This window comes from Alosa sapidissima, chromosome 12 (assembly GCF_018492685.1).
Source record: "Alosa sapidissima isolate fAloSap1 chromosome 12, fAloSap1.pri, whole genome shotgun sequence".
Taxonomy (NCBI): Eukaryota; Metazoa; Chordata; class Actinopteri; order Clupeiformes; family Clupeidae; genus Alosa; species Alosa sapidissima.
Window position 1 is genome coordinate 31,657,895 of NC_055968.1, and position 14,563 is coordinate 31,672,457.

Below are 14,563 nucleotides of genomic sequence, written 5' to 3' on the forward strand. Positions count from 1 at the left end.
GGAAAGACAGAGAGGAAGTATCTGAAAAATCTAACACTGTTGTGCTTAATTGAGGGATATTGTAACTGGGAAGTCACAGCACCTCCACCCCTGTTTTTTATGGGATGCCTACTGTGAGTCTGTGGGGAAGCTAAGCTCTTGGCCTGTCTGTGGGTTTGATGTGGCTCTGGATAGGACAGCCTGCGCGCCGTCTCCCAAATACCTGGAATAGCTTTAACGTTTGGCTGCCATACTACGAGTAATGATAAGTGGCTCTGGCTTTGTTTGTGACACACACCTCAGGTTGTTATTTTCACATTCTTTCCTTAGGCACCACTACCAAGCATTCCTGTTCACAGCTCAGACTGCAGACTAATAACTGCCATAGAGAATGCATCCAGCTTAATTAAGGTCGAAGTCATCATTTATGTTTCATGACAGGGTTGAGATTTATTTTCAACCGATGTCCGTTCTTGAAATATAGGGTTCACTGTAGGGGCCCATAAACCTGCATGTTGTGCAGTCTTTACAGGACTGAGGTAGACAAGTTCAATCTGATTACTCATTTCAACATATTGAATGATGTTACAAACTTTGGAGTCCTTCCACATCATGTTGTGCAGTCTTTACAGGACTGAGGTAGACAAGTTCAATCTGATTACTCATTTCAACATATTGAATGATGTTACAAACTTTGGAGTCCTTCCGCATTTCTAGTCCACTTCACTAGCCTGTTGAGTCTCTTTGTTTTGGTTCGGCTTGTGGTGCTCTCCTGAGAGTAAAAGGGTTGTAAACAGCCATTTTGAACATGATTCTCTGATTCCTTCTGGACTCACTTTAAAGGAACCGTATGTAAGATTCTGGCCAAAACTGGTACTGCAATCACTTTCAAATTACTGTAGAGCGGTTTATCCCCCCCCCCCCCCCCACTGACTGGCAGAGCTGGCAACCCGGATGCCGAAACACTACTGACTTTGTGATTAGTAGATAGGTGGAGGGTGGCGCATCAGGCCAAAACACAACATGACAACATCAACATCAGTTGAGGGCTGCAACTTCACTTTTTAAATGACAATATCCTGGCCGGACTACTGTTGTCAGTGATATAAGTATTTGAAATGAACATGATTTCTTAATGTCTAGTGACATATCAGGGCCATTTTATGATTAATTGAAATACATTTCTTACATACGGTTCCTTTAACCGTGACGCTCATCCAGAGATGGGAAGTAACAAATTACAAATTCGTACTTAAGTAGCATTTTCAGGTAGGCCTACTTTACTTTATTTTTCTCACAACTTTTTACTTCACTCCTTACATTTTCAAAATTGGCTCGTTACTTATGTGTTAATGTATTTGATAATTGATAATTGTTATATTTTTTATTTGAAGTCATTGTGTGCTTTCCCAACATCAGGGCAGATTTCAATCAAAATGGATGGGACAGCAATATGATGCAAAAAGGGGGTTGCCTTGGCAACTGTAGGGGTGCCACCAAAGGGGCAGTGACAAAACCATGGATACACGACGGCATGGAAAACTTCTATGTCGAATTCAGTGCTTTATCAGAATGTGTACAGATGATAAAACATCAGATTCTGATATAGATTCTGAACATTCAGATATATATATATATATATTATCTATTATTTATTAAATTACCTCTTATATTTTGTTTGCTTTTCCTCCTTAAATATCTCCCAGGTCATTCAGACAATGTCCTTCTAGGCCAACGAGCTTACCTCAAACAGAATGTTTGTTTCTCTGTTTGGCTTGGTAGTAGGCAACAAGCCTTTTTTTATGAAATGTCATAGGGACAGTGTAATACTGTAGTTGTTAAGTTTAGACTTGTTGTTATAGTTGTTGTTTATACTTCAAATACATTTCAGAGCCTGTACTTTGTCACTTTTACTTGAGTAAAGAAGTTGAATAACTACTTTTACTAGTCTTTTTACAGAAGTATCTGTTCTTCCTCATCATGCGTATGCTGTGTATTAGCTTCCTCTTTTGTAGGTTTTATGTAAGTATGTTATGACTGAGGTTCAATTTGTGTAAACATCTATCTGCAGTCAAAAACCTGTAATACAAGAGTATTTACTTTTTGGGAGTTATCAAGGTACCAAGATAAATAGGACACAACACATGAGTATGGGACAATATGCAGTATATAATGCATCTTGCAGAACTCTAAATGCCCTACTAGTCATTTATCATCACTAAATGTAACTATATGTGCAATGTACAAACATAACATGCTTGGAGAAGAGGTTAGACTCTTGTAAATCTTTTTTTTTTCTACAGTAGTTGTAACCCCACCTGTAAAGACATTCCTTAACTTCTCTCAAGGGAGGGCAGAGCAACCAGAGGCACGGGCTGCTGCACAGAGACAAATGAATTGAGTACCACCTGAAAACGGCCAAACAGAATGGTACAACAGCATGCAACATGTTTCTGAAGACCAATTCCATATGAACAAACAGACGGTGTAGTAGGGTACCAGACCAGATGTAAATTTGTGGACTGAGACGGCTTATCCATTTATCACTTATGCTGAAGTGGCAAGAACTTCTTACTGTAGGTACTAAACATTCCTTAATGACTAAACGCCATGTGGAAAAAGCCACATATAATGTTATTTCCAGTCATCCAGATAGTCACTTTCACTGCCATGCAGATTTTCAATGGCCTTTTAAACACACTTTGTTTATATACTATGCCATCCGTTATGGATGATTATCCATGGACATCCAAAAACAACTAGTTTGATATCTTGCAGTGATGTTATTCTCGAGATTCTCTATTTAGATAGAATGCAACAGATCTGGGTCCAGCTACCCGACATGATATAAAAACACAATTCATCGTAATCAAGAACCAGCTCTATCCACCACAACTATGTACCTGATGACAACAAAACAAAAAACAAATCTTCAGTGGGTGAAAACGGATTTATTAAAAACAGGCAAGCGACAGAGTGTCCTTTTTTTTATATAAAAAGTTACAGTATATGGCTTTCAACATAATCAGTTCTGGTCAAACAACTAGTGTTCTGGTCAAACAACTATGCTCCTGTATGCAACAATGGTTATGACAATTATTTTAGCTTGTGAATGGTTTATGGTCAGTCCCCATGCTTTGTCCTCTTGGTATCAGGCGTGTCATTCAACTGAGAGAAGTGTTCGGACATGGCAGCCAGAGCCCGGTACCGATGAGAGATGGTGTTCTTCACCTCTTTGGGAAGCTCCGCATAGCTAAAACCATAATGGAATCATTGTGAATATACAGTAGATACTAAAGCTCTGCATAATAAAAACATAATGACATCATTGTGAATATACAGTACCCTCCAGAATTATTGGCACCTCTGCTAAAGTTGACTAAAAAAACAGTATAAACAATAATGGCAGCAACATGTTTTTCTTAAAAATATTTATTTCTTTATGAGATTTTCCTTTTTCTCAAAATAAATTTGCTTCCCTTCAAGGTTGGATTTTTCCTATTTTTTCCATTGTGAGATTACAATAAATAATTATTTTTTATACTGTTTTTCAGTCAACTTCAGCCGAGGTGCCAATAATTCTGGAGGGTACTCTAGGTGCAGACTTGCATGTACACAATCCCAGCCATTTCATATATCGCTCCGGTCAGCTCATGACCCTTCATTACAAATCCGAATGGGAAAAATATTATGCATGTCTCAGAAGTTTAAAGGCTTTCATTTTTGGTTCTCCCTGGGCATTAAATACTAGACTGAAGTAGATGGTCTTGGGTATGAGGGAGAATGGAAATCTCAAGAGGAGAGAGTTCAGAGGATACAGATGTTTGGTACTTTAACATTCTTTTGCCTCAGGGAAGCCACATTTAGTAAATCGTAAAACATTTTTTGTTAGCCTTAACTATTTATAATTTTCCATCATTATACAGTATCATACCTATGATTACAGCCTGTATACTTGTGTACACTGATAAATGTATTACTGATAAACTGTGAGACTGTGAGCAAGTGCACTGATAAACTACTATGCCAGTGGTTCTCAAACTTTTCACAATGAGTACCACCTCAGAAAACAACTGGCTAAAGTACCACCATTATGACCGGCATTAAAATACAGAAGTATAGGACCATTTCACTACATATTTTACAGTGTACATACTGTTTTGCGTGTTTTTTTTTTTTTCAAATAAGACAAAACACCGTTTATATTTAACTTCAGCATGGTTAAGGATTTTGCATTATATATATTTTGATAAAATTTGAAGTGATCATTTCGTCATCTCGGAGACTCCTAAAGTACCACTAAAGTCCGCGTACCACCAGTGGTACCCGTACCACAGTACTATGAATCATGCAACAAATGGAATGTATTAATACAATGTTGCCACAAATCATAATTCTCAGAGCCAACTCTTATCATTCTGAAGATATACTGCCCTCTAGTGGCCATATATATTCGGGACACAATCACTGTAGTTGACAAAGCACACACTCACGTCTTGTCAAAGCCATCTGGTTGGAAACAAGGGTCCCATCCAAAATCTCGGGGTCCCCTGGGCTCAACAATGCGCCCCTGTAACACAAAGTCTGTTTAAGTAATCATGCAGGATACGTGTATGTGGGTCATTTTAAAATCAGGCAAAGTGCTTTGTTTCACAAGGCATAACAATGAAACCCTCTTGAACTATGACATTTGTTGATAGAAAACTTTAGTGGTTAATCAGTTGTTATGATGTTTAAATTGTATCTGAAAATGTTGTTAGTAGGCTAGGCTATTACTTAATTTGATGCATATCTGAAGTATTTCCTCTGCTAAACAAGTTCAACTAGGTTAGCTAAATTACTAATCTTATGTTTGACTCAATTTGGCCTAAATTCAAATACCTTCTATTTCTACTAAAATTATGATAATTCTGTGCTTTCTTCGACATCAACATTTTAACATATTGCAGAATGTCCTTGTGTGATCCAGTCTTCTCCCCACAGTAACATTTTGTTAATATGATCTGTTGAAGTGGTGTAGTTTTAAAGTGAAACATAGTTTCAAGGATCAAAAAATGTATTTTGGTTTTGTACTCTTTTTCCAATTGTCTAGGTGCTGCTGAATCTAGTCATTAATAATAACATATAGTTATCAAACATAATCAGCTAGTACACGGTGATGGTGAAACTAACCATGTGTGTGTGAGATTGATTGATGGTAGGCTACAGTATGGCAATACACTTACCTCAGTTTTCCCCCTAAATAACTGTACAGGCTCGTCTTTTCCAGCACAAAAAGCAAACGTGCAAAGAGCCCATGCAGATTTATCCTCAAAACCTGCCAAGAGTTTGTTCAGTCCTGAGCATAATGGAAAAAGAGAACAGAGGTTGGGTCAAGTCAAAATGATGGTTTAAAAATAATTATGTTACATTACAGTCATGTTTCAGGACTATGTAAGAGTAATAAACTTACTAACCTTCTGGCTTCAGCTTATCCAGGAACCATTTTCTACACAAGAAAAACAAACAGAAAATGTTTCAAGGGGAAAGGCACCAATAATGGCTTTCTGACAAATAATAATAATAATAATAATAATAATAATAATAACTAAATGTACCGCAAAGCGGTACAAAATATGACCACCGCTCAGTCTCTGCACATTCTCTCCACAAAAATGAATCACACTTATCAATTTGTCTCCATCTCCATCTCCTACTCCATCCTAGTCGGCCAAACTTAGCCCCGCCCACAACATTTGAGGTCAGGAAGTCTGGAATTGAGTATGATGCTGGGGGCGCTGTGGCCCAACAGGTTACAGCGCTCATACCACATACGGGTCCAAGTGCCCACGGTGACCCAGGTTCGAATCCGACCTGCGGTCATATCCTGGTCCCACCCAATCTCTCTCTCCCGCCTACTTCCTGTCTCACTCTTCACTGTCCTGTACAAATAAAGGCAAAAAGCCCAAAAATATATACTTAAAAAAAAAAAAAAAAAGAATTGAGTATGATGCTGTCAGGCTATCCCCTACCCTTGCAAATTTTGTGTATGTAAATGAGTGTGTGCGTTTGCTTTTGTGTATATGTGTGTTCTGTGTGTGTGTGTTCACTTGTGAGTGTGTGTGTGTGGGGAAAATGGGGTGTGTGTTTGTGCGTGTGAGCATGTGTGCGTACCTGTGTGTGTATGCATGTGCGTGCGTGCGGGTTTGTGTGCATGTGTACTGTGTGTGTATGTTTGTGCGTGCATGAATGTGCATGTGTGCGTGCCTGTGTGTATGCATGTGCGTGTGTTTGCATGCATGTGTACTGTGTGTGTGTGTGTGTGTGTGTGTGTGTGTGTGTGTGTGTGTGTGTATGTGTGTGTTTTTATGTGTGTGTATGTGTGTGTTTATGTGTGTGTGTCTGCATGTGTGTGAGGGTGTGTATGTGTGTGTGCGTGCGAGCATGTGCATGTGTGCGTGACGTGTGTGTGCGCGTGTTTGCGCGCATGTGTACTGTGTGTGTATGTATGTGCGTGTGTGTGCCTGCTTGGCTGTATGCGTGTGTTTTTATGTGTGTGTGTGTGTGTTTTTATGTGTGTGTGTGCATGTGAGCATGTGCATGTGTGCGTACCTGTGTGTGTATGCATGTGCGTGCGTGCGTGTGTGTGTGTTTGTGTGCATGTGTATGTGTGTTTATGTGCGTGTTTGTGCGTGCATGCGTGACGTGTGTGTGCGCGTGTTTGCGCGCATGTGTACTGTGTGTGTATGTATGTGCGTGTGTGTGCCTGCTTGGCTGTATGCGTGTGTTTTTATGTGTGTGTGTGCATGTGAGCATGTGCATGTGTGCGTACCTGTGTGTGTATGCATGTGCGTGCGTGTGTGTGTATGCATGTGCGTGCGTGTGTGTGTGTGTGTTTGTGTGCATGTGTATGTGTGTTTATGTGCGTGTTTGTGCGTGCATGCATGTGCGTTTGTCTTTATGTGCATGCATAATAATTAATTAATAAATAAATAAATAAATAAATAAATAAATAAACAAACAAACAAACAAACAAACTCACATATAAGGCCCAGGCAGACCACCAAGAGCTTTAAAACATAGACAGGTATCCTCTACAATGACTGGTCCATCAACCTGTAGAAAAATACAGTGGTGAAAATGGATCTGTTGTTGTTTTTGTATCTTCGGTTCAAGGCTACACACATAAAACAGTTTTGGCACGTTTTACTTACTAGTTTAGCTGCCTCTTTACATTTCTGAATGGAGATGTCATCCGGCTCTCCTTGATATTCTGGTACTAAAAATGAGCTCATGTTAGAATTACCCATTTATAACTAAAAGTACTGTACAATTTCAATAATTTCATGATCATACAGCAGCCACTCACGGTCAATCTTTTTCGAGATCAGTTTATAAGGGAACTTGTCTCCAAGAATCTGGATAACCTGTTCAAAGGGACATCACAGGAACATCTAACACTTAATCATGTCTGCCCAAATTTGGGCAGCCGTGGCCCACTGGTTAGCACTCTGGACTTGTAACCGGAGGGTTGCCGAGCACCGACAGTGGGCCGCGGCTGAAGTGCCCTTGAGCAAGGCACCTAACCCCTCACTGCTCCCCGAGCGCCGCCGTTGAAGCAGGCAGCTCACTGCGCCGGGATTAGTGTGTGCTTCACCTCACTGTATGTTGTTCACTGTGTGCTGTTTGTGTTTCACTAATTCACCGATTGGGTTAAATGCAGAGAGCAAAGTTCCCTCACGGGATCAAAAAAGTATATATACTTATACTTATAGAATAGCCTACAAACTTCAAAGGTATGTCACTGAACAGTAACCAGTCGTATAACAAGCGAGCAGACGAATGCAATTCTTACCTCCTCTAGTTTTTTGGCATTTCCAGTAACAAAAACAACTGATCTTCCAACCGGCACTGCCATGCTTGCAACTTGGAGGAAAGAAATGCCCGGAAGATAAATACATCCGGTTCCTTGATCGACAAAACTGACCAATCAGAGCCTGCTGTGTATGTACCGCTAAGAAATGAGTCCGGGTTGTGTAGACATGCCGTCCATGCATGCCGTGCCATCTATCCATGTGGTTGTATCGATGGACACTGACAGCAAGGCTAAACGACAACTGTCCGAACTAATTAACTAGGCTAATTTTTAAGAAAAAAAATAATTCATTTTGTTATGAAAATACGCAAGGGAAAACGGTTAGAAAAAATATCAAGTTGCTGCCAAAGTTGATTAACTTGCTGTGCAGCGACTGTTGTTTACTGTAGCTGACATCCAACAAGAGCACTTGATGGCATTTTTCTTCATGCTACCTATATTTCATTAGAGTAGTTTGAGGACAAGTTGAAAGGATGAGTTTATTGCCCCGCACTGCAGAAGAGCTTAGCTCGGCGGACTACTGGGAGCGTTTTTTTCGTAAACGTGGAGAGAAGGCATTCGAATGGTATGGCGACTATCATTCTCTCTGTGGAGTGCTGCACAAATACATCAAACCTCGTGATCAGGTAAAATATTTAAACATCGGTAACTTCCTAAATTGCATGGCAAATGTAAAGGTTTTTATCCTTGGCATGTATTTGTTGTGTAATCCCGTGTTGTTCCAATACAGGTACTAGTAGTGGGTTGTGGTAACTCGGAGTTGAGCGAACAACTCTATGATGTGGGCTATCGGCAGCTCACCAACATTGACATCAGCGAGACGGTAGTGTCACACATGAACCAGCGTAATGCTGAACGCCGGCCAGGCTTGACTTTCCAACTAATAGACGCCACTCAGACAGGTTTTGAGGATGGCAGCTATCAGGTGGCATTAGATAAAAGTACCTTCGATGCCATGGCCTCCGAAGAAGAGGGTGCACTGGCCAAGAGGATGCTGACAGAGATTAGTAGAGTGCTGGCCGTTGGGGGGCGGTATGTCTGCATTACTCTGGCTCAGGAGCATGTGGTGCGCCTAGCTGTGGATCACTTCTCCAGTGCAGGCTGGGCCATAAGGCTTCACTGCCTGGCCAAGGAGGATGACCAGGACTCCGATTCTGACTCCACATTTGCTCTGCCAGTCTTTGTTCTTGTCTGCACCAAGTTTCGGCAGCCACCCCCTTTTCTGGTGCTGGAGATGTGCTTGGGGGAAGATGGTGCCCCGAAAAGACTGTCAACTGTGCCTGACCTTCTGGCTGCGGTAAAAGAGAGGCAGGCTTATGCCCTCTTACAGCAGAAGCTCCGTGGAGGCACAGACTCAGCCAGCAGCCCCTCTCTCACGTTGTGCCACTCAGCCACAGGATTGCCTCGGTACACCCTCACAGTGCAGGACAGCCCACCCAGTGCCAAAGTGCCACGTCTCAATCATTTCGCAATCTTCATAGGTAAGAGTTTCTGTCTGCAAAGCTAAACATTGTACAACTAATGTACAGCTCTCAATGCTTGCAAAAACAAACAAACAAACAAAAAAACTGAACATTCCAGCTAAATGGTCAGCTGTCAGCATGTTCTTCTTGTCTGGGAGACTATGCTGAATTTTTGTAATGTTCTTTTTGTAATGTTTTTCATTTATTTTTCATGCTATGTCATGTTATTATGTTATGTTATATGTTATTAACAATATATTTGTTTAATATATTTATGGCAACATAAACCATGGTGTATGTCTGCACAGCACAGTACTGATTGTCTGGGTTCATGTTCTCAATGTGTTGTAACTCCTCTGCGGGCTGTCAAATTGCGGTAAGTTATATCTCTTGACAAATATATCCTGAAATTAATCCACAGTGCCACAAGGTCGTGAGTCTGATTGGCTCTATGGATCTGCTGAGGGCCGTGCGCAGTTAGCGGCCAGTGCCAATTTCAGACGCCTAGTTGTTGTGTCTATGCACCGAGACCAAGAGTATCAGGACATGCAGGCCATTCAAGCAGAGCTCTCACCAATGGTGATGGAACTCGCTCCTCCAGGGATGCCAGCCAATCAGCAGGTAGAGATTGCCATGTGACACGCACAATGCAACACTTGTAGTTAGTCACCATGGCTAACTAATACAGTATATCCTCATTGCTGCATAGGTGCCCTTTCTGTCTGTCGGAGGGGATGTGGGCTGGCGTAAAGTAGTGGGTAAGGGGCTCAGTGAGCTCACGGGGGAGTACTCTGTGGAAGACGTCAGAGGAGAGGACGGCAATCTCTACCGCCGACTGATCTTCCTGAAGAATGATCAGCTGGTCCAGTCTGAAAGTCGCCTCCGCACACCGGCAAAAGGTGAGATGGGATCATAAAAAGACCACTTTTCTGCACTGCAGGGATCATGAGGGCCTGATGGTAGGCATGAACGTGAAGGGTCATCGGGGTCATTTACATTGTGAGTGTATGTTGGCTTAGACATGTTAAAGTGGCTGGCTATAATTGTCAACATGTAAAATCGTTGTATAACAACATGTATTGCTATTTATGACACAGTATCACAATTTTTTTTATAAAGGATTCCTCTGTACATTTACACAGTGCTGTTTGATTTATACACACATACATACTTTATTATGCTCTTTTCCTGTACTGCCCTATGCTACAAAGCTTAAGGCCACGTGAGCAGACACATAGCTAGATCACTAATAATAGCATACCTCAGTCCTATTTCTCCAATGTGTGCACACCAAACTTCCCATGATGCTCTCTTTTGTTCCAGCGTCTGCAGCACGCAAGAAGAAGAATAAGAGGAAACCAAATCCTGCAGCTTCACAAGCGTCTCCCAGTGCTTCGGGTTCTGATCCTACCAGTCCCCCACCTGTAGATCACAGTGTCCTGTGCTGCACTCATCACGAAGTCATGGTCGCAGGTTTGGCCTTGTTAGGGTTGAACACAAGTGCCAACAAAGGTATGATATTGGTCGTTTTGCTGTCAAAACAGTTTCTCTAGTTGTGGCTGTGTGTTTAAGATGTGTGCTCCTACCAATATGTGGTTAACAATCGATCATATTTCTACAGATCAACCCATATCTGTGTTGCTGGTTGGACTGGGAGGAGGGGGACTGGCCCAGTTTGTGCATGACTTTGTCCCATCGTCCCAAGTGTATGTGGTGGAGTTGGACCCTGCAGTACTTGATCTGGCTAAAACCTGGTTCGAGTTCCAGCCAAGCGACAGACTGAAAGTCACTCTGGATGATGGGCTGGCCCATATTGCCTCTCTGGAAAGCCAGGGTAAGAGAAGGAATGGGGGGGGGGGGTTCAAGGCAGATCCAAGTCATTTCCCGATCCCACCCGATCCCACTCAATCCCACCCTATCCCGATCTCTATCTCTATCTGTCCCAATCGCTTCCTATCACTCTTTTCACGGTCCTATTTCAATGAAGGCAAAAAGCCCACAAACGTACTTTAAAAAAGAGAGAAGGATTGAGTAAAGAGTGGGGTAAATAGAAAAAAATGGGCAACATGTCTTCATGGGTGTGTAGTTAGATTGAATGACAGTGACTGAGTCAGGGAGGCAACTATAATGAGTTTGTGTTGGCTATCCCTGTCTGTAGCACTGTTACAATTTTGTTGGATGTATCTTGCTGTAAAAATATCTCTCCCTCCCTTATTTTACTTCCTCTGACATTACAACTCTGCTCTATTTATAGGCGGACATTCTTATGACGTCATCATGTTTGACGTTGACAGTAAAGACCCCAGCCTTGGAATGAGCTGCCCTCCACCTGCCTTTATAGAAAAGGCCCTACTGGAAAAAGTGTTCCGCTTGCTAAGTTCACGAGGTTTGATGTGTATTATTGCTCATGACTTCTGCATTTAAAGGCCTGTTGTATTGATGTCTATTTCCTCTAAATAGAAGTGCTTAATTTACCACCATTTGAATAGATCTACTATACTCATTTAGTTTTAGTTTAGAGTTACTGAAACTCTAGTAACTCATCAGTAGTTTAAAAAAATACTCATTCTCTCCATTGTACCTTGTCTACAAATTCTCACTTCTAGTTCCTTTTTTTCTACATTTACTCCATCTCAGGGGTGTTCATGTTGAATCTGGTGTGCCGAGACACGTCCTTACGACAGAAGGTGATGGGGACTCTGCGGGAGGTCTTCCCTCGGGTGTTTTCCCGTCCAATTGAGGGTGAGGTGAATGATGTGCTCTTCTGCCTGAGAGAGGCAGGCAAAGACAAAGACACTGGTGTCCCGGTAGAGCTGAAGAAGGCAGCTAAGAGCCTACAGGGGGCGATGAGAGCACACAGTGATGGAGGACCCAGCAGCCCACACATTGATATTGCTGCAATGCTGGAGGACCTCATGATAGCATAACATCAGATATCATCATGGAAGTGTGTGAGTGAAAAAGACGTGGTATATATCATTGTCATATAGATTGTCTCTGGATGATAAAATATGAATGTGGTGTGATGGTAATGAATGAATGCATTAAAGACTAAGTAAAATCTTTCCAGCTTCTCTGTTTCATGTAAGATCATTTTTTGTTTCCTGTTAAGTATTACTGAAAAAGTAAAGGCACTTTCAAGATTTTTTTCTGGTTGAGTGTTGCACTAATTTCATTGTCTGACTGGTTATAATGGAGATATGGCTGATGTATCACAAAGAAAAGTTTCCTCTGATGAGGTTGCAATAGGTAATATGTTTGGACAGCGAGTAGTAAGCTCCAAGTTGTTATTTATGGCTTCTGAACATTGCTAGTTTTGGAGCTCTGTTTGGGTCATGTGTGAAAGTGGGCATTTACAGACTTGGTTCAACTGGGGACAACAACTTTTGCAAGATGGTATCCCTTGTTAAGATGGATGGAGGAAAAAAAAAAATGTTTTTTTTTATACCGTGATCGTGATCATTGTCCCCTCAGGGTTGTGGCTTGACCTTTGGTGTTACTTAGAAAGAAAAAGTAATTTCTGGCAGACTGGGACTCAGATCTGCCTGACCTTATTTTGACAAACCATGTTTGCATATTTGTGAATGCAATGATTTGAGATGTTCATGGCGGAAGACATCTCCCCCAGATTAGAATCGTAGCCAATGATAGAACATTTGTTTACTGTAATTTAGCCAGAAATATGACACATTTCCAACTGAGGTGTGGCTGCTTAGGGTTGTTGAACTACGCGCGTGCGCAGATAACCGTTAGCTGTCAGTGCGCGAAGGCTCGTCTTCCCGACTGAAGAGTTTGTCCCAGTGAAGTTGGATCAACCCAAGAAGACCCTTGCCAGTTCGCCGAATGCTAACGCTGATTGTCTTAAATGGCCAAGGAAAGAATTTATTTTTCATTTTCATTTGTCTGTTCTACTAGCCGAAGTCAAAGTCCTGAAGTTCCAGTGTAGACAAAACGCGCGAGCAGACTTTTCCTGAACTGGACCGTTCGGGTACCGAGTGGCAGTGATATGAAAGCGGATATTTCGACATTCTCGTTTCAAGTTAGCCAGAAAGGTAAGACGGAACAGTTTTTGTATAACGTCAGCTTTTTCAAGCAATGTTTTAACTGAATGAGTGACTGGCTAGCTCACGTACACCCTGAGGGACCCCACTCAAAATATCACTGCCTGGCCATCGCTAACAATAACTTCAAAGGCATGTACAGTAAGCTAACTGGCCAGCTAACCTACGAACCCACTTGTTGAAAAAGCATTGGCAACGTATTTTTAAGAATATACCTTTTTAATGGGTGAACGAATCTTTTAATAGTGAATTAACCATGCTCATCATTGTAAATCAAAAGTAACATTAAAGGTTAGATGATGTTGACATGGCATCATTGTAGACCTGAACTGAACTTCCTTTGAACTTGACGCTGCTCTTAATTTCAGTCACCTGCATCCCTGTGGCTCTGTCACCATGGGTAACCGGGGGATGGAGGAGCTCATCCCCCTAGTCAACCGGTTGCAAGATGCTTTCAGTGCCATTGGACAAACATGCAGTCTGGACCTCCCTCAAATCGCTGTTGTTGGCGGACAGAGTGCAGGAAAGAGCTCAGTATTAGAAAACTTTGTTGGGAGGTAGGTAAAGGGAGGTTAAATGTATCAAATCTGCACTGGTTGTTTCAGTCTTATTCCCATGGTTTATGGGTTGTTATTATTACAACATAATAGAAATACTCACTGTGAACTCACAAAGTGAATTGGCATCCTCCACATGACTGTACTTTCATAAGTTAGCAGTTCCATTCCAACCATTGCCAAGAATCTATGACAGGTTATGCCTGATCCACCTCTGCCATCTGTGTCTGTGTCTGTGTCTGTGTGTTTGCTCATGTTGTTTATTCTTAGTTGTCACACAAATGTAAAATGTGGGCCTAGGTTGAACCCTATGCTGAGATGAGGCTAGTTACTTTACTGATAAATTAGACCATGTGCAGAGGTGGAAAAAGTACGAAAATATTGTGCTCAAGTAAAAGTACCAATGATGAAATATTATTCAAGTACAAGTTAAAAAAACGATCTGAAAATGTACTTGAGTAAAAGTAAAAAGTAGTTCATTTAAAATCTACTTTAAGTAAAAGTTACTTAGTTACTTTTTTTTCAGACTTTCTAATGAGGAGATACAGCACTAAAAAAATCCTCCATAGTAATGCATGGGGTTAGTTTGTAACGTTGTCTACAAATATCACAACCCTTCCGCGGCAAAACGTCGACATGTGAATACAT

The 14,563-nt window shown here is 41.5% G+C and overlaps 3 protein-coding genes across 8 annotated transcripts in view; 2 read left to right on the forward strand and 1 right to left on the reverse strand.

Annotated features, from left to right (window-relative positions):
- Window positions 1-2,910: 2,910 nt before the first annotated feature.
- Window positions 2,911-7,940, reverse strand: itpa (inosine triphosphatase (nucleoside triphosphate pyrophosphatase)). Its single transcript, XM_042057463.1, has 8 exons — window positions 7,814-7,940; window positions 7,328-7,385; window positions 7,173-7,237; window positions 7,001-7,074; window positions 5,436-5,467; window positions 5,205-5,317; window positions 4,473-4,549; window positions 2,911-3,232 (listed from the first exon to the last, which is right to left on the reverse strand). Exons 1-8 carry the CDS (start codon window positions 7,874-7,876, stop codon window positions 3,103-3,105), a joined length of 612 nt encoding a protein of 203 aa, XP_041913397.1. The 5' UTR covers window positions 7,877-7,940; the 3' UTR covers window positions 2,911-3,102.
- A 44-nt stretch (window positions 7,941-7,984) lies between these two features.
- mettl13 (methyltransferase 13, eEF1A lysine and N-terminal methyltransferase) lies at window positions 7,985-12,443 on the forward strand. The gene is made up of 8 exons (XM_042057462.1): window positions 7,985-8,460; window positions 8,565-9,315; window positions 9,719-9,918; window positions 10,007-10,196; window positions 10,621-10,809; window positions 10,919-11,131; window positions 11,552-11,683; window positions 11,935-12,443. The coding sequence occupies exons 1-8, from the start codon at window positions 8,308-8,310 to the stop codon at window positions 12,222-12,224; spliced, it is 2,118 nt and encodes a 705-aa protein (XP_041913396.1). The 5' UTR covers window positions 7,985-8,307; the 3' UTR covers window positions 12,225-12,443.
- Window positions 12,444-13,030: 587 nt separating this feature from the next.
- Window positions 13,031-14,563, forward strand: part of dnm3a (dynamin 3a) — a 46,947-nt gene continuing 45,414 nt past the window's right edge. For 4 of the 6 annotated variants that reach the window (XM_042057039.1, XM_042057037.1, XM_042057038.1 and 1 more), the window contains exons 1-2: window positions 13,031-13,349; window positions 13,727-13,915. In XM_042057039.1, the coding sequence (XP_041912973.1) occupies window positions 13,755-13,915 (161 nt within the window). In that variant the 5' untranslated portion in view covers window positions 13,031-13,349; window positions 13,727-13,754. The remainder of the gene's footprint in view (window positions 13,350-13,726; window positions 13,916-14,563) is intronic. The other 2 variants (XM_042057040.1, XM_042057042.1) reach the window with 1 other exon arrangement.